Below are 22,528 nucleotides of genomic sequence, written 5' to 3' on the forward strand. Positions count from 1 at the left end.
TTCCACTGAACTCTCACTGGTGTAGCAGAATAATGAATCCGGCCCAAAGCAGCAGCACAGTGCTCACAGCGTTAGGCCTACAACTTCTATTTACAATAAGAAAAGGCATACACTTAACACCCCACACAATGTGCTTAAAGATTTACCTCACAGCCTTGATATAACAAATGTATTTTCCTCATCAAACTTCTTCCTTTATCGGCTATTCGTTTATAAGGAATTCCTTTTGAATGTAGCCCTGACATAAACCAATATATAGCAGATGTATTTGTTTAATGGGTTTATTTTTTCTGCGGGTTTTATAATCATATTTCATCAACTGGTACAATAAAACATGTTTTAATATAAAAACCAAAAAACAGGGCTTGTTGAGATTGGTAAATCTATTCAGGTTTATCCTTAAGTTTTATTGTTAAATAATATAGGGTATTTGTTTAAGCAGGCTTCAATGTATATCCTGACCTCTAGCATTTCCAAACACAGCAGTTTATTGTTGTGTCCTTTAAATATGGGAAATAAGAATGTTTTCAGTTTGCTATTTAAAAAAAAAAAGTGTACTATTATATTACATGGCCCAGGAAATGTTGGCAGCATGCTCCTTGGCTTTCATTCGTAGAACTGCAATACTGGAGGACCTCCTTTCAAATTCCGGCTTGGTTTCAAATGCATGTCCATTGGTAGCCCCGGAAAGTAAAGAGTCAGTGAAAAAGTTGTTGAGGGGCACATGACTGAATTGATTCTGGTGATTTGAAAAGCCCGTGTAGCCTGAATCTGTCCTGGGTGAATGGGAATAAGGTGTCATACAGGAGGAAGTGTCACGCGGTAACATGCAGGAAGTAACCATGGAACTGCTAGCTGCATTTCCTGCCCACAGATTGTTCTGAATCTGGAACATATAAAATAAGATTACATTAAGATATTTTTCCTGTCTTTTTTTCTTCTTTCTTTGGTTTGTCTCACTAATTCTGCTGTAAAATATTAGCAATTACCCTATTAGTTCTATATAATTTCACTGAAAAACACAGTGAAGATACATCATGGGAAATGCATTAAATCATAAATTGCTGAATCCTTTCTCAACTCTGCCACTGATTCATTAGGTGACTTTCTGCAAGATATTTAACAATGAACTTCAATATACCCATTTTCTCATGGAGATAAAGAACCCAGTCTAATGCCCATTGTAGTCAATGGAAGCCTCCAAATGCTTTCAGAAGAAAGATGCTGTAGAAGTGAAAAATATTATTGTCATTATAAAACCTTTTGATAGTTGAAGATTTGCACTTTAACAGTAAAACAATTATTATTTAATTGTATTCTGTGGACTGCAGTCCTTTATGCTAGGCGCTGTACAAACACAGAACACAAAGATGGTTCCTACCTCAAAGAGCTTGCAACTTAAATATACGACAAGTGACAACAGATGGATACAGACAGACGGGGGAGTACTAGGAAACAATGAGACAACATTGGTCAGCATGGTATGCAGTGGTATCAGCTCATCAGTGACCTAACTGCTGTAATGTTTTGTGTACGCATCGTGGCAAAGGAGAGTTTTTAAAACAAGTATTTGAAGAGAAAAATACCAAATCCTGAACTCAACAGATCATTTTCTCAAACTACTTATGCTTGACTATAAAATATTATGAAATTTCAGCGTTTTGGGTTGCTTTGTATAGTTAGTTACTTTAAAACAAATTAATCCAGAAGATACAGACATGAGTCATAACACATTCATGGCTCTTTTCTAAAGTGACTTCAATGACGGGTTTAAGTTAAAACCCCTTTTTCATAATTTTTTAAAACAAAATTACACCCATGAGCTTTTTTTTTTCAGCTTTCTGCCTTAACTGGCTATACTGTGTGGCATTTTTTGTTGGAAAACCTTGCATGACAGACTAAAAGACAAACTTTGTGGTTACCGGCAATGTCTGCTGCAGATCTGAAGTAACCACACATGTGTAGGGTTTGCTGTCTAATGCCTTCTGTGCTTGGCAATCACTTAAAGCCTAATATTTTAAAACAAAGTACTTCTGGCTTCTCCTGTCTTCAGTGTATATATTTATAATATTTATGAATATATATTTTCATGTATTTGTTATTTGTTAGATGGTGGTTTACAAGGATTTTCAAGGTTCAGCACAACTTCTGCATCCATCTCAGACTGTATATATTTTTACTCCCTCTATCTGTGCACTTTGCTCCAACCAAGACTCACATCCAACCGTCTTTCTTTGTCTTCTCCCACTCTCCACTTTGCACCTCCCTTCATGCAGTGACCTCATCCATGAATGGCCTACTTGATCATACTTGATCGTTCTTCATACAAAACTCTTCTTATTCACCGAGGGCTTGTCTACACAGAGCTTTAGCTCACATCAGAGGGGTGTAAATTTAGTTCACACTAGCATGTCATGCCCGAATTGGCTCAGTGTGGACCCCGCTGATACACACTAAAAGTTCCCTAGTGCATGTTAATGTTGTCCCTTTTCAAACTTTACTAAAACAATAATAAATTGATGATGAAGACAACTTTCACCTCTCATTCACTACTCTGCTCTGCTCTGCCTAGAACTGTATAATTCTCTTTTTATTTACTGTGGTCTTCCCTTCATCTTAAAAAATCTGTTTGTTACATTTTCATGCTGACCTTAGATTGCAAGCAAATTGGGGTAGCAAATTGCTCCGTTAGTAAAGTTACAAAGTGAATTCCCACTATAAGCCTGATTTTAACCCCTCCCTCTACATCTATAAACAAAGGCATGTTGGCTTCAGAATAGATAGGTTATGATTATAGCAGAGGTTATTTTTTTCTGACCAAATTTGAGGTCTGTTGGAAAAGGGGCTAATGAATTATGACACCCCACAAAAAAAGTTGCACTCTGAAGTTAAAAAATATTTCTGATGCTCTTTTTCCTCTACTTCTTAGCAAATACACACACACACACAAAACCACCAGCAAAAAGCACAGAGATAAATTATGGTTCACTAAATTCATCTAGTTGAGATCTAGTGTGCAGATATAAAGATGAGGTAATTAAACTCATATTTTAAAAGATATTTTAAATAATATTGTTAGCATGGGTCTTCAGGAGCTGACAAGCTAATTTTGGCTCCTTGGCACACAGTGCTAGGAGCTAGGAGCTGAAAGAGGCAGCCATGGGGAAATGCTCCTTCCTGGGTGTCCTGCAGAACACTTGGCAAACAAGGGCCAAATCACATCCCTCCCCAGGCTCCTGCTCTCCCTAATCTCTCTGGCACAGACACACTTCTGCACACTTTCTAAAGATCTGCTCCTACATATCTCAGGTGGTCTGCTGGGAGGGGTAGAGGTGAGAACAAGGCATGGAGAGAGCAAAGTGCTTGAGGGAGGAGATCAGGGACAGTTCCTCCTTCTGTTGGGCCTTCTGAGATCCACAGAAGGAAAGAGACCCAGTAAGCCTTAGGAGCCTTGTCAATCCCAATCAACCTTTTCCTGCTTTTGGAGGCTTCCGACCTCAGAGAAACATCAGGTCCATCAGAGGCCCACCCCAGCCCTACGAGATCCTTGGGAAGCATGTTGCTCCCCAAAGAACCAGTCTGAGCCTATTTTAACTTGTCATAAGCTGACAAGCATATTTTTGCTCCTCAGGGAAGCCAACTTCAGCTACCTGGGGGCTGAGGAGCCTGCTAAGTCTGAGGCAGACATGTGTGGGTCAGTGCCAAGGCTACTAAGGCTTATAGGAGGAAACTGCCCAGTAGCTATCCCTAAGGTTCATAGGGAGGGCCATGAACATCTTAAGACTCAAAGGATAGGGGTCCATGAGTATCCTAAGGCCTGCAAAATACAGGCCCTGATGGGGATACAAAGCTTTTCAGGGATTAGGGTGGTAGAGGAAGAGACCACTGACAAACCTCATGAGGCCCGTAGGTGGTGGAGAGTAGAAGACTGCCTCCTAAAGCTCTAGAAATCGGAGAGGGCACCAATGAGCCTCGTAAGGTTTACAGGATTTGTGAAGATCATTAGAGCCTACAGATTAGAGGCATCAACAAACCTGCTAAGGCTTTTATGGATTTGGGGACCTGAGAACCTACTAGGCATCTCAGGGAATTTGAGCTCCCCAGACTATCTGCGTAGAAATGTAGGACTGGAAGAGACCTAAAGAGGTCATCTAGTCCAGCCCTCTGCTCTTGAGGGACAACCACTTAAACCTAAACCATCCCTGACAGGTGTTTGTCCAACCTGTTCTTGAAAGCCTCCAATGGCAGGGATTTCCCAGCCTCTCTTGGAAGCCTATGTTATCCATCCTTAACAAATAGTTTTGTCTTTCTAGAGCTTTTGGTCACTAGTATCCTTTACTCAAGCTTTAGCCATACAATGATTGTGCTAACTCTGGCCTTCTTTATGACCAGAGAAACAAATCTGTTTTACAAACTCCTGATTAGACAATAACTTATTGACAATAATGAATCATTCCTCACTTCTTTTGGAAGGCCCAATCCTGCAAATTGCTGAGGGTGTTCAGCATCTCAAACGCTTAGGCTATGTAACAACCAATATCATTAGGCAGCAGTAGTGGACCAGATACTCTGATAGTGTAAATTACCATAGCTCCATTCAAGTCTATGCCACTTGACGCTAGCTGAGGATCTGTCCCACTGTGCCTACAATGGAGACCAAAAACTAGTTATATACTAATGCTCTGTATGCATTGCAGTACAAGTGTGGTGGCTGTTCCAAACATAAGCCATTGTACTTCTTAAAGCTCTTAGAAATAGTGCATGATCCCAAAAACTATAATCTTATGAGGTTATTCTTGCAGTACTGTGTTTCCAGTTTGAATGAAATTTAAAAGTAGAGGAAATTTCAGAAGAAAGACTGATTTTGATAGTTCCAGCCCATAAGTATCCAATCTGAACCTTGGAACCTTTTGAAATGTTCTTATTACTCCTACAGTTAACATACAATAAACAAAATACCATTTTATCTGTCTTGCCCAATGTTCTTTAAAAAAAAAAAAAAGGCAAATTTTGCAATTCCATGGGTTGCAGAGGGATGATTATTGGACAAATTTTGCCTGAAATCTGCTTTAATGGATAAAACAGACAAGCAGCACTTTGTCCAATGGAATGTCTACTGCTGTGATGTTGGGCAGACTTCAAAAGCTTCAGAGGTTAAGTTTACATGTTCCTATAAACCTGTGTATCACAAGATCAGTACTTGAGATTTCTGTTACCTCTGTGTTCGCCATACTATAAATACAGTACCACAAGTTTTCATGATATTTTTATCATAAACATGCCCCTTTCAGTTTGAGGCTGTACAGGTGTAAGTGAGGGCCAAAATCAGCCCATAATGCTGAAATATGCCATGTCAAAAAATGAACAAACGATTGATTGTTAAAGATTAAAAAGTGGTCCCACATACTTCTTCATCAGAGGAAGGAATCTTAACTAATAGCATGAATTTGAAAAGCCCAACAAGATCTTGAAAGATGCTTACAGCTGGTCTTATGAGGCTGCTACACTTTTCAAGTGTATGTATCATGTATGCTTTATCATCCTGTTCCCCAGGTCTTTTCCTTTATTATTGGACATGAAAATTATGCTGCCTTCTTTTTAAGTGGGTGAATCAGGTTTGATACTGGAGTGCCACTATTAGCAAAGAGTTATTCCATAACTGTCTCAAAGTGAAATTCTAAGTGCAAAATATAACCCAGAATTAAATATAAATAGAGAAATACTTTACAATAAATAGAAATGATCAGTACTTCTTCTATAGTGTACATAGCAGATGTAGACAGGAGGGAAAGGGGACTGTGCACATGGATTTAAAGAAAATATTTTTCCTCTTAAAAACTTTTGTGATCTATGTACTATATAAAAGGCAATTCAGAGAGGCTGTGAATGAGGCTATACATACTGTAAATCTCTGGTTTCTATTAACATCACTGACAGCTTGAGATTTGCTCTTGTGGTTACCATGAAATCACCAGAACTCTTGAATATATTTACCTACCATGTTTTATATATATTTATACACTGCCAGTTAGAAAAAAAAAGTCTGACTTCATGGCTGTGACATCAACATCACTAGGAAAGTCATAGTTGTCATTATGGTTATGATGTCACTGCCTTAGAATATGACCTTCTACCTGACAGAACTGAAGTATGAAGTTAACTAAAATAATCGGCATTCTGATTGGCTTTCCATGTAAAAATGCCACACTTCTTTGGTTCAAGTCCCAGATCTCCCACTGACTTGTTGCGTAACCCTTGAACAAATCAACTCCCTGTAGCTGAATTGCTCATCTTTAAAATTATCTTTTCCACTACACTCTGTCTGTCTGGTCTATTCAGCCTGTAAGATCTGAGGGGAAGAAGGTCTTTGTCTCTCACTCAAGTGTGTCCTTCAGTGCCTAGTACAATGAACCACTGAGATGCTAATTAATAAATAATAGTAACATAGTAATGAGCCAGATCCTAGCCCCTGGATCTGTTCCTTTTGTGCTGCTGAACGATGCAGGTTAGTGGGGGATTCCCCTGATATACAGGGAATTCCCAAATGGCAAAAAGCCAGGATTGTTAACTCTATGCCATCCACTCTCCCTTGCCTTCCCCCAGGTAATAGATGGTATTCCTGGACTGCCACTGCACTTTGGCAATCCCAGGCTGGCAAAAAATTCCTGTTGAACTGTTTTTACAGGTTCATTTACAACAGCTCTAGCTACTCTAAGTTATATCACAGGTCAGTTCAGTCCCTGCTTCGGCCAAGAATCAAGGGAGCAGAAAGACAGCTTCCCACCACTTGGTCCTATGTCTACCACAGCCTGGCCAGACCCAGCTGACCCGGTATTCAAAAGATCATCATGCTTTATTTCTTGCATAGTGTGCATCCCAGATGAAGTGAAAAGACAAAGAGTGAAAAGAAAGTCATAATTCACTGCTATGCTATAATCAAAGGCTATATTTCACATGATCTCCAAGGATCTCCAAGGATATGATCTCCAAGGAAAAATCCCACCTCACACCATTTAGTAGTCTTGTAACTAAACTCTAGGTTCACTTTCACCCAAAAAGTTTAAGGAATTAAGGACTGAGAAAATAATAAGAGAGAGGAAGTGTTGAGACACCAAGGACCACATATTTTGAAGTACTAATCAGGTAAGTGATTATGGTGCTTTTATGGGCTAGAAAAGAAAATTGTCACATGTTGTACGACTCTGTCTAGAACAAATGGCAGTGGTCAACAGGGTTAGCACTAAATAACAGTCACTGTTAGCCAGCTACTGTTGTTATATGTAGGCTATAGTTAAAACATATTTTAAGTTATATAACATGTGGTATATAATAGAGACCACAGGAGAGATTTAATTTGAGCCTGTAACTCTGATTATTGCTAATGGGAGTTACCCATTAGAATGGAATTGAAATTATGGTCCAAGGAGTTAATAAAGAGCATATGCATATTTATATAAGTTCTTACACCCTTGAGTTGCTAAATAGAATCATGTGATCTTAAGGTTTTCCACTGCTGACTAGCTAGTTATGCGATAAATAGGTACACATCACCCTGCTTAGCCTATTTGAACGTGTTTGCCTGTCCAAGGTCTGGGGTGGGCCTTTTTACTTCTTCCCCTTTCTGTTTTTAAGAGGTTGCCATCTACTCTCCCCATGTTCTCTCTTTTGCACCCGCAGATCTCCTTACTTCGGAGGTCTCCTTTGGGGATTCCCATTTGCAGTGGTTTGTAATTTCCCTGAAAATCAAGTGCAGCCAGTGCCTCAGACGTGCCTCCATTTCCAATTCCAGCTGCATTTCTAAGGAGGTGCTGTGACTCCAGGGAAGCAGAGTCTCCAGCTATGTGACAAAAGAGCAGTCATCTTAGGAAAAGCAACAGGAATCCAGCAGAGGTAACAGTGCAGCAACAGCAAAGAACAAAGTGTGGAAGGGAAGTACGGGTGTGGTGGTGAGAAAGAGTGGGTGGGGGCAAGATGTCCCGCTCTCTCACTCTCTCTGTTTTTAAAGGATGTGATTGAATATGTTTATTTATTTATTGGCATTCTTAAGTTTGTGGATACATATGGATTATATTTAAGGTATACAGTGTAAAACTACTAGCCTAAGTACTGCAGATGAATAATGTGGGATAGAGAGTCAGACTGTGACCCTTCATGCGGGAAGAAGAAGATTCAACCTTGTCCCTAGCCTTGGTCCATTTACAACCTAGTACCTGAGCACAAAGACTATTGAAGTTTAGCACTGATAGTGGCTAAACTCCCCAAAGGACATGGGGGAATGTCTTCCCCTTCACACCAGCCTCCAAGTTGGCTCCATCTAATGGGGTGGGAAAACGTGCTGTTCTCTGGACAGGGAGGTAGTAGCAGGACTGAAGTTATTCTTCCTGCCTCTAGCACAATGCTTCCAAGGACCGAATCAGCATCCTCTTCTCCCTATTACAGGGCTGTGCTTTAAAGGCACAGTCTGTACCATCATTTTCACAGCCATAGTCCGGTTGTTACTGAGGTCACTTTTTCAACACCAGAGACAGCACTTTTAGCCTATCAAACTCTAGCCTGTGATATATATTTTATTACACTCTTTAAAAATGATCTGAGTCCTAATGTGCTGCATACGTTGATTAGCTGATGAGGCCAGTAACTACTACTAGAACTAAAACAACATGCGTGTTGGTTTTTCCATCAAAAATCAAATTTTCAGCACAAAACTTTGTCAAAAATTCAAAATTTGGAAATGTCAGCTAATTGGTGGGAGGTAATTGGAAAATCTAAGTTTTTGGAAAATGTCAACAAATTCTACTTTTTACTATTTCATCTTGATTTTTCCATGCTCATTTTGTCCTACAAAATGCTTGACAATGAGCCTAAAATACAGCTGAAGTGCAAGGAGTTGTGTCCCAAATGCTACATTAAGTGCCCATACCTGTATACTGGTGGCTCCCATTACAGTCCATGGGAGATCTGTATGGGCAGACACAAGAGAAGAATTTGGATGGCACTGGGGCTTCCAATCATATTTTTAACTGGCAGAGCAATTGTTTTGCACTATAACCTCTGTCTACAGTCAACATACTGCAAAATAGATTAGACTGAATTAGACAGAACAAATAATTATGGTCCATAAAAATATCCGGAGTACATTGCCTGTTACTATTTTAAAGATTAAGAAGAGTAATTTACTAGCAATGTTGGGCTGAATAATAGATAATTCAGAGCCAATCTTCTATCCCAAATAAATTGAAAAGATTCTTTACTCACTTAGTGAGAAATCCTTTATATGGGCACACAAGGCTCCAAATGCATCAGAAACATCATGTTGTCACTGTATGGGTGTGGGGGGGAGGTAAGCAGTGGAGAGGCAGAGCAAGGGGTCCCCATTCCCTCTGTTTCACTACAGAAGAATGCTACTAAGTCTCTCTCTCTGCTGGAAAGCAGGTGGGATGTGTATGTTTGGAATGCAATCCCATGGGTGAGTTCAAAGCAAAGATCTGCAGGCTGCAAATCATATAATGCAAAGCAAGAACCGTATCTGCTGCTGATCCTCATGCCACACAGCAGTCAGTGCAACAGCCTGCCCCAGTGTCCCTATATTCATGCTGGAGGAAGGAGAAAGATTCCATCATCCCTTGGCCCCATGTACTTTTCACAAGCAATGTCAAAGTTTGGTAAATGCACATCAATGTGAGTTTCACAACTTAAGTATCACCCAATCTAATTGTCTGTGTTCCCCCACTCCCAAGACAACCTTCCTATCTGTATGCATGGTGGAGCATTCTTGATCTTTAGAGATGTCAATATCAGAATAACAGTGCTGGAGAGGGTTTGTTTAGGGAAAATTAAATGGCTGATCAGTTCACTTTTGTGTCATTATTTATTGTTCTAGTTGTGGTACCACTAGGAGTGCTGTGAAAATGGCACTTACTCTATTTAATAGCACTATAATAGCAGCCTCTACTCAATTGCATTAATGCAATTTAGGTCTTGCCTACACTTAATGTTACCACTTCAGCTGCGCCGCTGTAGCGCTTCAGTGTAGATACTGCTTAAGCCAATGGGAGGGGTTCTCCCATCAGCATAGGTAATCCATCTCCCCAAGGGGCAGTAGCTAGGTCGATAGAAGAATTCTTCCATCAACCTAGAGCTGTCTACATGGAGACATAGGTCGGCTTAACTACATCAGTCAGGGTTATGGATTTTTCAAACCCCTAAGCAGCCTAATTTTCTAGTGTTGACCAGGCCTTATTAACAGTATCAAGGGCAGGCAAACAGATCATAGATTTAAATCCTGATCAATATCTAATATAACAGCAGTGAATATCTCTGCTGAATATTATATCTGTCTAACCACTTTTATAGCTCCATCACCATAATGCCAGAATATCTCCCAACCATTTAAAAATAGAAATAATAATAGTTCTCTCTCCCTTTCCTCCTTATCTGTAGAATAAATAGCTTGAGTAAGTTTATATGGAATGTTGCGTGTGTTGTGTGTGTGAAGCACTTATGAAGGGAAAGAAGCCAAATGAAAGAGATTTGAATACAATGATTGATGCCAGTGGTTATTACGTCTTCTGCTAGAAGGTTTCATAGGCCATGTTCCATAGCCCCAAAGTAGCACAGCTACTACTTCCCTACAGTAGCACAGCTATGGTGTTGCAGCTATGCTGCCATAGCCCGTAGTGTGGATGCATCCTACATCAATGGATTGGTTTTTCCATTATTGTAAGTAATTCACCTCTCCAAGAGGCAGTAGCTAGGTCAATGGAAGGATTCTTCTGTCAGCCTAACTGCATCTACATCAGGGATTATGTCGACCTAACTACAGCACTCAGGGTGCAAAATTTTTCACAGCCCTGAGCAATGTAGTTAAGTTGATCTAAGTTTTAAGTGTAGATCAGGCCACGGCCTCAGGCTTTGTCTACATGAGTAAGTCAGTTTAACTAAAGGAGCAATTATAAATTGACTTACTTAAACCAGTGCAAAAGCTGGTATTTCATATTTCAGCTTAAACCAGACTTATTTCATTCAGTTTAAATTGAGTAGGAATCTGTTTAAGATAAACTGAAATGAACCAATTTTAAACCTAAACAAGAGAGCCCATATGGGTTTAAAAATCAGTTTGAAATCAGTTTAAAAAAACAACTGAAGTTAAACCTGTACAGACTTCTCTGGTAGGCAGGCCTTATTCCTCATACATTTATATGTGAGCGTGCTTTTCAGTGGATGTGTATACCTATGTATGCAAATATATAGCAGTAAGGTAACAAATACTCACTTATTGTTCTGCTATCAGGATTACTAATATAAATCTCTATTTGTAAGAGTTTATAACTCATCTCAGTGATAAAAATTTCCTCCAGGCTGAAACTTGGCAGGCACTAAGCCTGAGAAAGAATATTTCACAAGATTCATGAAAAAAACAATAATCAGTTCAGTCATTTCAGATGAATAAGGAAGTATACAATAGACATTTTCATTGGCTTCAGGTTTTTCATTTTGGTGTTCTCCTATAACTCAAAAGAACTTCACTTCAAAACTAGCAACAACTGCCAAGCAATTATTAGACCATGTGGATTAAACATTATTTATATTTAACCATATTTTGAATAACCAAACTATGGTTATTTTCACAATATACATTTTAGCACACACATTTTAAGAGCTTGTTGAGCATCCCAGAGAGATGTATGCATAGTTCTAGGGTCAGGAGAGATTGCAACTGAGACTGTGCTGAAAGAACCTGTGGTTTAGGGGAGCTGGCATGGTCTAGTGGATAGGGCAAGAGACGTGGATGCTCATCCCAGCCTTGCCACTCAGCACCTACATGATCTTGAGCAAGTCATTTCATATCTCTGTGCTTCAGTTTCCCTTCCTTATCCTTCTTGTCTACTTAGATTGTAAGCTCTTAGAGGCCATGACTATCTCTTACGTGTATATACAGTGCTTCACACACTGGGGCCCTGATGTCAGTCGGGGCCTCTTTGTGTTACTGTAACATAAAATAATACTCCTGTCTGGAAACTCTATTTCCTAACATAAGTGTGTGCAGGTCTGTCTAAGTCATTGTAAACTGATGAGCTGACAGAGACCCATAGTCCTAGTAGCTTGAAAATATATTGGCATTGAGGGAATGGGGCAGGTGTGGCTCAGGGTGCCATAAAGCTTTTTTTTTTTTTTTAATATAGTGAGGTGAAAATGAGGAGGGAGAGATGAAGAGGAGCGGGTGCAAAAATGGAGGTGTCCTGAGCCCAAAATAAAGGGGGGCAAAGAGCAAAGACAGGGACAGAGGGAAGGGACAAGGGATAGACAGCAAGGAAAATTGGCAGAGTATGAGAAGGAAAAAGAAGAGACACAAAAGAGAGGGAGTTGATAATAGGTGAGAAGAGTTTTATCATCTCTTCCGCCTCCTCTCCTTCCTCCCAGTCTGACCCTGAAATTACTTAATCATAAACTTTATGCTTGTGAGTAATCTCATTGACTTCAATGGGGCTGCTCATGTGAGTATAAAGTAATGCATATGCTCAAATGGTTGCAAAGTCAGGGCCAGACTGCCTAGTGATCAGACCTTCTCCTGTTAACAATGTAGAGTGACAGATGTGTTTCTGAATTTCCTGACTTCATTCTTAATGCTTTTTGGTGTTCTTCTTAATGAATATATAGTATACAATATGTAACAGTGTTTGTATGTAACTGTATGTGTATGGTATATATATTTTTACACACACACACATGCAAGAATTTCATCCACGGGGGTGTGTGCGTGGACATGCGCATATGTATATAGATTACACACAAACACCCCTATGTATCATATATATTCAAAAAAAAAGAAAGATGTACAAACCACAGTTATTGCCCACCATTTAAGAACAAATCAGCCTCCATAACTTATGGAAAATTAGCATAATAGAAATGCAACATCTTATAAAAAAGTATTTTTTCATGTAAAAAACCCAGCTGTATTGTGAAAGCTAATTATTCTGCATAAACAGTTGAGGTGTTGGTCATAATGGCAGCTCTGGTGGTTACAAAGTTTTTTGGCATTTATAAAAGGCATAAAAAACAAAGTGTGGTAAGGGGGAAATGAAAATATACAGTAACTGGGTAGAGTTGGGGAAAACAGAATAAAGGAAAACAGATGCCTTGGCTGAGACTGATAGTCATGGAGCTCTTGTTCAAGAAGGACTAAGGCTCACCAAACAAAGCCCAAAAGATATCATCTTATCTTGCTATATACAATGTTATATTTATTTGACTAGTTAACAAAGATAAAGAATCTGAAAAGTGAAAGTGTGCAGTAGTTACTGTGCAAGTGCAGTGCTATTGCCGGTTGTTTTGTTTCTAGGTCTTTGTGTGTGTGAAGTCGTATAGAAATTATATTTATAATGAAAAACATTAAAAGGAAATCAAATCAGGAGAGCCAGAAACAAAATCAACATGGACTATAATGTCTCCGTGCAGGATAATGATTATTGAGTATTTTAATTATGCTACAATTGTACTATCTTTTGAGCATCTTTACACATAATTATTTGTGTATGGGGAAGGGGGGGACAAAGGTGTTGTTCTATATTATTTACTGTACCTGTGGGTAGCTGTCAGTCCGTGGTAGAACAGATATATCATAGGTAGCGGCAAAATGGCTTTTAGCTTGCTGGATCTGGCCATAGCGTTCTCTTTTTCTCCATTTTGCTCTTCGATTTTGGAACCAAACCTAAACCATGAAAGCAAATAACAATCAAAAGAAGCTATTGAAAAGCCTTTACTGAAACAAAAAGACTTTGGAAGGCAACTTCCAAAATTGCAGTGTTTCTCTGAAAGGAGACTTCTCTCATTGAAAAGGGGAAGCTCACCGTTCTCTCTCACATAGACCCTTTTGAGATCAGGTCTATTTAAGTGAATTCTGGATCTCTTAGGTATGTTTACAGGAAAGCTATTGGCTTAAGGAAAGAGACAGAGAATGATCAGCACATGAGGTAACGTGATGTTATATATCCCAATTCCTTTGGGCTGCCTACTCAGGGAGCAGCAAGACATACCTAAAAAGTCCCTTCTCCTATTATTAGTTCGTTATGATTGGCTAATCTCTTTATCAGGGTTTGTATTATCTGAAGCAACAAGAAAAGGGTGGGAGAAGCTGGCTAACAGCATCTGTGAGCTGTGCCACACAATGGAGAGGCTCTTGAAGAAAGGGACACAACCAGTCAAGGCTGGGAAACAACAAACATTATGGAATCAAGGCTGTCCTTTATAATAGGATCCAGTGGATGGTCCTGGCAGCATGAAGCACCTCAGTAAAAAGAAATGTTATTTTTACTGAGAGATGGGTTCTGTATGGAAAATTGGAGTTCTGGGAAGGAAAGGAATTTAATTTCTAGGTTCACTTAGAGCCTGATTCAATGCCCACTGAAGTTAATGGAAAGATTGACTGAAATGGCCCTTGGATTGGGCCCTTAGTTATAAAGGTATTAGTGTATCTAAATCTCTGAGTCTTTATATGGCACCCAGCACTGTGTCGTCTGAGAGCCTAATTTATGAGTCCACCTTGTTGTATTTTGTGACATCTAAAGAGATTCAATAGGGTCCACCTTGTGATGTATAGCTAAAGCTTCAAGTTTAGTTTGGAGTGCCTAGAACAGTTTATATGCTGGTGTGTAGCCTGCTATAAGTTGGACTGAAACTACTATCCTGAAGGCATTATTGTGCAAGCCACATGCATGGTGGTGAACACTTACTCATGAGAGTCATCCCATAGAATCAAAGAACTGTTCGTCTGAGCGTGTTCATTAATACAAGTAAGGGATTTCCAGTCAAGCCCTTACTGCTCTGCTATGGGTAAATTCACTTTGATACTCGTTAATAAAGTTACCATGTTAGTATAACTGATATTACTGGTTGTATTGAGGCTCCCCAGTCATGGACAACGACCCCATTGTTTTAGGCACCGTACAAACACAGAGCAAAAAGATGGTACCTGCCCCTATCTGAGGGAGGCTTCATTATATCGGATGCCGCAATATTTAAAATAAAGTTATATGGGTTTTCGACTCTAGAATAGGGCATGTAGCTCTCTTTGGGCTATGCAGAAAGTGTCACCATGAGGAAATAATATAAAGACTCAACTCTCATTAAAATGTGACATCAAAATAGGAGTCCCTGGAAAAAGTTTCTGGTAACTAATGCTGGTTTTAGTGCTTTTAACTCTTTGGGATTTTTGCGCTGGCCCTCTGGGATTCTAACACTCCCGTGATATTGTCTAAACAGCAGGGGCATATTACTGATCAGTTTAATTTCTAACCACTTACTGCAAATTTAATATGGCAGTTTTAAAAAATGTACCCAGAAATCAAAACAAGGCACAGATTACCTGTTGAGCATATTTTCTACGAACCTTGTTGGTAAATTTGTATTATCTATCATGCCTGGGGCTCAGCAAAATATATATATATATATTTAGTATTTTTCCTGCTGTCTCCACAGGAGGCACCAAGAACATGCCAAGGGAATTTAGTAATGAGGCTCTTTCATTGAAAAAAGACCTTGACAATCTCCTTAAAATGGGTGCCAATTACTGCACTGACATGCAGCAGGAAAGAGAACAACTTAGATAAATTAGGTTCAGGTTGGCTCGCTCTGCATGTATGCAGGACACAAATTAAACTGGATCTTGATGAAATGGCGGTGAAGGGAAATGTGGGTAGCGTATCCAGCTGATCATTCTGCTAAAGTAAATAAAACAATTTGTTTGAATTTATAGTAACTAAAGGAGGGGGGGAGGGGGAAGCACGCTTTTTTTTTTCTTTGACAATCCCCCAGAATGTTTCTGTTTACATCACTTTACTAGAAACTGACTCTTGGCAAAGATAAAGTAACCATTTGCCTATACAAAGTAATGCAAAACTGCTGCTTGTTATCCTTGCATTGCCAGATGCTTGCTCCTAATGATGCAAGGCCTTTTAAACTGCTTAATCCCGTGATGGAATACTGTTGCTACTCAAGATCAACATGATCACCATTTCCTTTCATATTCCTTTCTTAGTTAGCATCTCAGAAATGCAGATATTGGTCATTTTCTCAGCAAGGGGAAATTATATGTAAACAAAATAGGGGGAAAAAATCTCAAGAAAGACTCTTATTCAGATATACTGCAGTCTGCACATTTAATTCTTCAGTTGTCATAGTTTTACTTCAAGAAGCCTATGTAACTGAGAAAAAAATATGATCAATTTCCCAACCTGAAATCATCAGTTTGGACCGCATTATTCCACCCTAATTCACACCAAGTAGTATTTTACTCCATGAGGAGTCCCAAAATTATGCAATTGAAATCATATAAAGCCACAGTAGTCTTAATGTCTTACATGAATTTGTTTTACATCTAAGCAAAGCTTCGCTGCAAAAAGTAACGACCAGAAGTCACACCCAAGAATGTCTCTAATTTAAAAAGAAGATTGATTCTCCATCTCCAGGGTTTAAAGAGTTAAAAGTCATTAGGCTAAATTCTCTTGACTTCAGTGACCTTGCATGGGTAAAAACGGAGGGCAAATTTGGATCCTATTTTCAGATGACAACAGTATCTATGTCCCTCGGTTGAAGACAGACATGCAAAGGCCATTTCTTTTTATAAAAGGTAATTAATTTAAATAGTTTATAACGGTGATCTTTGTTTAATTTTCAGTCATGTGAATGTGAACTGGCTTTTTTTTCTTTATAAACTACAGGTTGTGAAGTTGTTAACACATATAAAAAGTTACTCCTGTTCTGGGAAATTCTACAGGCCTGATATTCCCTAAACTGAAAAATCAGGGAATATCAATGGAACCAGAAAGATCTCCAAAAACAGAATTAACTTTTAAAATGCAATCACTATATATATTTGACTGCTAAACCCATCCTTTGAAAGTAAAATTCAAAAGATCTCAGATTTTTTCCAGCCTTCCTGTGTATTTAAAGCCTTTCCTCAGCATTGTACATGTACAGACACAAATATTACATAGATGTATTAAATCAGTCGTGTGTGTAACTGAAAATATACATGTAATGCTAGTTTATTAACAGTTCAACAATAAATGTACCCAAGAAATTAAAATAATCTTGAAAATTGATCATACAAGATTAGCAATAAGTGAAAGAAAGTAGGCTCCCATCCTTCAAGGTAATGAGCAGCCTCAACTCCCAATTATATTAATTAATCAGGCCCTTACAATGTATATATATTGTTTCAGTGTTTAGTCCTTGAAAAAATATAAGGACTTTGATTATTTTAAAACTGTAATTTGTGTTCAATAACAGAACTAGAGTCCACTGCTGTCCAATTTGGCATGATGATAATGGCAAACTATTATACCTTTTTTATTATACAGTTGGGAACTTTTACATATTAACACCACATTCATGCACTGCCTGAAATTTTGACAGTCAAGCAAGGTTATCAGAAACCAAAACTCCTATTATATTTCTTTCTATTTTTCTTCCTATAGGCAAGTTTCCCCGACAGTGACACCTATATGTTAACAAGTTATTTTTCCTGTGTAATGAGTCGGCTCCTCTTTATAGAAAAACATATTTGGTTTGATGCAAGATTATGACTTTTGTACAATCCCTAATGTGATGTTGATCTCTTTCTAGAATGTTTAACTTATCCTGTGTAATGTCTAAATTAGGTACCTACCTGGACTCTTGCCTCAGTGAGTTCTGTTCTCAGTGCTAGCTGTTCTCTTACATAGACGTCAGGATAATGAGTTTTCTGAAACACTTTCTCCAGTTCCTCCAGCTGTAAACTGGTAAAGGTGGTTCTGTGTCTCCTCTTCTTACTGCTGGAGACATTGCTGTCACACTTATCTCCAAGTTCATCCAGTTCTCCCTTCTCCTGCATCCCTTTCACGGGAGAGATCCTAAGACTATTGCAATTGTCCATGGGCCTATTCAGCTCTGCGTGAAGAGGCTGTCCTTCTACTTTAGTAATCCCATAGTTCACTGTACACAAGGGGAAAAAACAAGCAGTTAAATGGGCTTTTAGATCTGAGGATTTGTAGAAAACTCTTTCATAAGAAAGTTGATTATATGCAGTGATGTGTTGGAATGTGATACAATTGGCAAGGAATCCTGTAATTCTTGATTACAAATTTGATACCATTATTGATACCTATAGGATTTTCACAAAGAAATGTTATCTAAAAATATATTTGAACTCTTTTGGTGTGAGGATAAAGAATTCTGCATAAGTAAATTACCTATTTCTTAGATATTGCAAACAAAATATATAATAGGCAGTATATGAAACCTGATTAAAATAGAGTTGCATAGCCCAGAATTATAATATCAACTATATTTTAATTTAAAATAAATGGCACAAAAGCTACTGAAAAATGTGATTTTAAAGTAAGATGGCAGTTACACCAAACCCAGAATATTGCTATGAAAAATTCAAAATAATTATATATAATAAATTAAATATTTGTAAATTGACTAATCAAGAACCACCGGATTGAATAAAATGATAATTTGACATTGTGCACAAGCCGAACAGATTCCATATAAATAATCTTGGATTTGTGAAGTGGAATTGTTTCCAATTAAGATTGTTATGATTACAAACTATAGAGGGTGTCTGCAAAATGTTAACTAGTAAAAAGAACTTATTTTATATATTTTGTATTAGTATTGCAGGAACTATTTATCTTTGGTAAAGACTAACTGACAGCAATAAGGATTAAAATAATTTTCTTTAGTTTATTAATAAGAAATAAAAAACAGTTGGTATTTTTGCTAAACATGTCACATCGCATGGGTAACTCATGCAACATGTTACAAGATTTGAAAGATCCTTTTTTTGCTCTCACAGACAGGAGGGAAAGTTAAAACATCTACTGCAGTAAAACTTTATATAGAATGGCATCTGGAATATGATTTGGAGCTTGTTTTAAGTTTCTCTGCCACGGTCGATAATTTCATTCAGAACCATTGATAGATCTCTGTTCATGCGGAGTTATTTTAGCCAAACATAATTTTTAAATACCCGACACAAATACATAGATTAATAATGCAATAAAACACCAAACATAAATTAAGCAAGCTAATTAAAAACAACCACACTCAGTAAATCAACATGCTGTAGCTTTCCTAAGCAACACTTGTTTTTGATACTTTTGAGAGCAAAAGATTGCCATTGTATTTCCTATGCTCTTTTTAAAATTTCTGACATAAAAAAGAACTATTTCAAAAATCTTTTCAATGTGTATATGAAGTATAGCAAACTTGATATACTATTAATCCCAGTATTGTATTTAGCTGATTTTTAGCCATATCTAGGAACTTTCTACTAGAGCAAGATTTTTTCCTGTAGGTTTTTTTTTAATATATATATATAAACAGTGAATGACATAGCTAGAAAATATTGAATTAAAATGTCAAAATTGTAAACTGATTATTAAAAAATAAAAATAAAGTGGACTAGATTTTCTTTTGCCTGGATTCCAGAAATATAAAACGTATTTATTAATTTAGTCAGAATGATAAAAAATATGTGTTATAATTTTGTATCTGCAATAAATTTTTACAATTAGAAGTGAATTATCCTAGTGTACTAAAGTGGTATTATTCCAAATAATTATTTTAAAGAAATGTGACAAAATGTTATTCAATTTCAGCTTTTGAAATAAAGTACAAATAGTATATATATTTAAATTACACTGAAAAAGTTCACAATAAAAGATAATGTACAGAATATAATATTAACTATAACCCAAATACTTTTTATGTGGAGTTTGGCAAGTAAAAATATTATTTCCACAGACTGAATAAAATATTAGAAAACTACATAATACTTTAATCATTTTGGTTCTTAACATTTGGAATATAGTGTTTGGCAGATCTGAAAACTCATTAAAATAAATGGGTTTGTTATAAATATCTCACATTTATTGGTTTGTTGTTTTAAAGGAACCCTCAACTTGCAGGTTATGTGGTATATATAAAGAGACACAAAAATCCTCTTGGAATTGCAAAAGTGCTTTAACTGTCTTGAAACGAAATGATGGGATTTGTATTCAGTCCGTTACAAGAGAGAAAAGATAGATGGTTTGTTTTGATAACATTTTGACTTTCCTAGGCTTTTGTATTCGGAGCTGAATACCAAAGAGTTACCATTAAGAAATGTCCCTGTAGTAGCTTGAAATCTGTAGTGGATCCTATTTGGATATTAATAGTCACTTTAACAGACTATATAAGAAGGCAGATCTGAGTCACTTGAGCATTTGTTGCTAGGGTAAGAATGCTTCTAGGCACTGCACCAGATGTTATTGCAAGTTTAGCTATTTCGTCTCTTTAGTACATTAGATAGTTTAAGCTAAAAGATGGACTGATCATACAAATATATACAGTGTGTGTCTATAATATAACAACAGCACGCAGCTATATCTGATCATTGCATTCTAGCTTGAACTATATATTAAAGAGAATTCATCGGTCTGTCATAAGACTGTGTGCACATCGATCAACGGTTAACTACCGAGATTTTCTATTGTCAAATCCCCACATTTAGCTGCATCCTACAACGAAAAGAACTGTTTTAAAATGTTCAACGTTTATGTTTTGGCTCCACTGGTTTTTGGCTCGAAATCCTTCAGGGGAGTCAATGGCACTGTCTGAATTGGGGACGGAAGGGGAAAGTCAGCGCTGTTGACCGGAATTTGGACCGTTACTTTAGTTCTAGTTGAATCTTCCCAGTTTACGCTGTGATCTCCGCGGTGCGGTGGAAACCAAAGCGAACGCTTCGCATCGTGTGCTGCTGCCAGCAAGGGCGGCTGAAACCCAAGGACAGGGGCTCTTTAAAATATTGGCTGAACAGGGCCCTTTAAAAAGCGTCTGCCCGATCCTCCACCGGAGCGGGCTCGGAATCCACCGCCCTTAGTTGCTAAACGCCCCCGTTAAAACTTCCTCTGGGATCCTGGGATAAAAGGAGTGAACCTTGGAGGGGCGTCACGCCGGTTCTCCCAAGACACTCCGGCCAGCTGGGAATAGCGCTAAACGACCCTCCCAGGGAGACTCACCATTACTGTCCTGGCAGGGAGATGTCCTCACATGATGCTCAGCCCTTTGCAGAGGGTTGAAGGCCTGCACGCATTTGCTGGCTGAAGTCTTGCTGTAAAAGGACTCATTGTCCAGCGTTTCCATAACGTGCTCCAACGTGCCTCCTGCTCCCATGTAAAAGTCACTGTTCTTACTCGGCTGGTTCTTCAGGGCAAACTTCTCGCTCAGAAAATCCATAATCATCTAAAGCTGTTTGGGAGCCTCTTCCCTAGACAGAGGCTGGCCTGTGAGCGGGGGGCGGGGGAGGGAGGGTGAAGGGGAGAGAAAGACCTCCAGAGCTCAGGGAGCTGCTTCGCCTCTGAGCCTTTGATTTGTCTGCTCTTAAAAGGGGGGACCCGAAGTTGCTTTTATATCTTGAAGCTCAGCAGGGCTCCTTGTGCAACCTCCCATTTCTAATGAATATGAAAATAGCCAGCCAGTGTAACTCCACCCCAGACATCCCCCCCCCCCCCACCTAATCCAACACTGGAGGGAGATCCAGGCCCACTTTAGGCAGACAGATCCATTTCAGGCAGACAGACACACAGACGCTCGGGGGGAGGGTGGGGGCAAGCAGATGGAAAGAGACATTTCCCCCCACCGCAGTGGATTCACATTTCTCCAGGGATTCTGGAAAGTGCGTTAATTCCCCCCTTCCCCTCCCCGAAAAGTTGAGAGCAATGCATTTTCAGAGCCAAGTCCCATTCTAACGGGCTTTTAGTTCATCTGTTTGAGCGATGCAGAGAGAGGGCTATAAACCCGATGATCTGGAGCTGTTTGAAATTAACAACCGGGATTTCTTCGGCTTCTTATTCACACGGATGGGGAGTTTGATCCGAAAGTAAGAAAACGAAACGTACTGGGGCTCGTTTGGGTTGTGTGAATGGGAGAATCGAAGGAAGTAAAGAAATTTACATCAGAAATTAGCCCAAGAGAAATCTAGCTCTGCCATGTAACCTACCGTGCAGACGCGAAATCTGGCTTTGTGTATGCGCATAAAAAGACTAAATGTTTCCCTAATCGCAAGCATCCTAGATCTTAAACATTTAACGATTTTAAGGGAGGGGAGAGAAGTCACATTTTGAAAACGTCTTTATTGCTTCTTGGGATAATGATCGCCGAATCACAGCAATAAAAATAGTATTAAGAGGGAAAAAATAACACCTATTTAAATAAAAAAAAAGAAAAAGAGGGATACCACAGATAAGGCAGACAAGCAGCGGAGCTTTTAACTCTTTTTATTCCCGGTTGCATAACGTGGAGGAGTCAGACCAGAAAAAAAGACAGATTTACATTTTGAAGACAGAAATATTTAGAAATGACCCTCATCAGGAGAGAGTGAGAAATTGCCCTTTTCTGCTGTCTCGGTCGAATGATGATCTAATTATTTAATCAGCAGAGAAGTTTAGATCTCACCTGGCAACCACCTCCCTCCCAAAGAAATCAGTATTTCATTGGGACG

General features: G+C 38.6%; 1 protein-coding gene across 1 annotated transcript; it reads right to left on the reverse strand.

Moving 5' to 3' along the window:
* Positions 1-289: 289 nt before the first annotated feature.
* On the reverse strand, positions 290-21,270 carry ALX1 (ALX homeobox 1). The gene is made up of 4 exons (XM_067559099.1): positions 21,048-21,270; positions 17,669-17,973; positions 13,583-13,711; positions 290-886 (listed from the first exon to the last, which is right to left on the reverse strand). The coding sequence occupies exons 1-4, from the start codon at positions 21,268-21,270 to the stop codon at positions 566-568; spliced, it is 978 nt and encodes a 325-aa protein (XP_067415200.1). The 3' UTR covers positions 290-565.
* Between the last annotated feature and the right edge of the window lie 1,258 nt (positions 21,271-22,528).

Source organism: Emydura macquarii, unplaced genomic scaffold, assembly GCF_026122565.2.
Source record: "Emydura macquarii macquarii isolate MOO-44397 ecotype Brisbane River unplaced genomic scaffold, CSIRO-AGI_Emac_v2 contig_2205, whole genome shotgun sequence".
NCBI classification, from domain to species: domain Eukaryota; kingdom Metazoa; phylum Chordata; order Testudines; family Chelidae; genus Emydura; species Emydura macquarii.

Coding starts and splice junctions, on each gene's coding strand:
- ALX1 (XM_067559099.1), bottom strand. CDS start 21,270: ATGATTATGGATTTTCTGAGCGAGAAGTTTGCCCTGAAGAACCAGCCG. Junction 17,974..21,047: donor TCCCTGCCAGGACAGTAATG/GTGAGTCTCCCT, acceptor CCTTGTGTACAG/TGAACTATGGGATTACTAAA. Junction 13,712..17,668: donor TCACTGAGGCAAGAGTCCAG/GTAGGTACCTAA, acceptor TTCATGGTTTAG/GTTTGGTTCCAAAATCGAAG.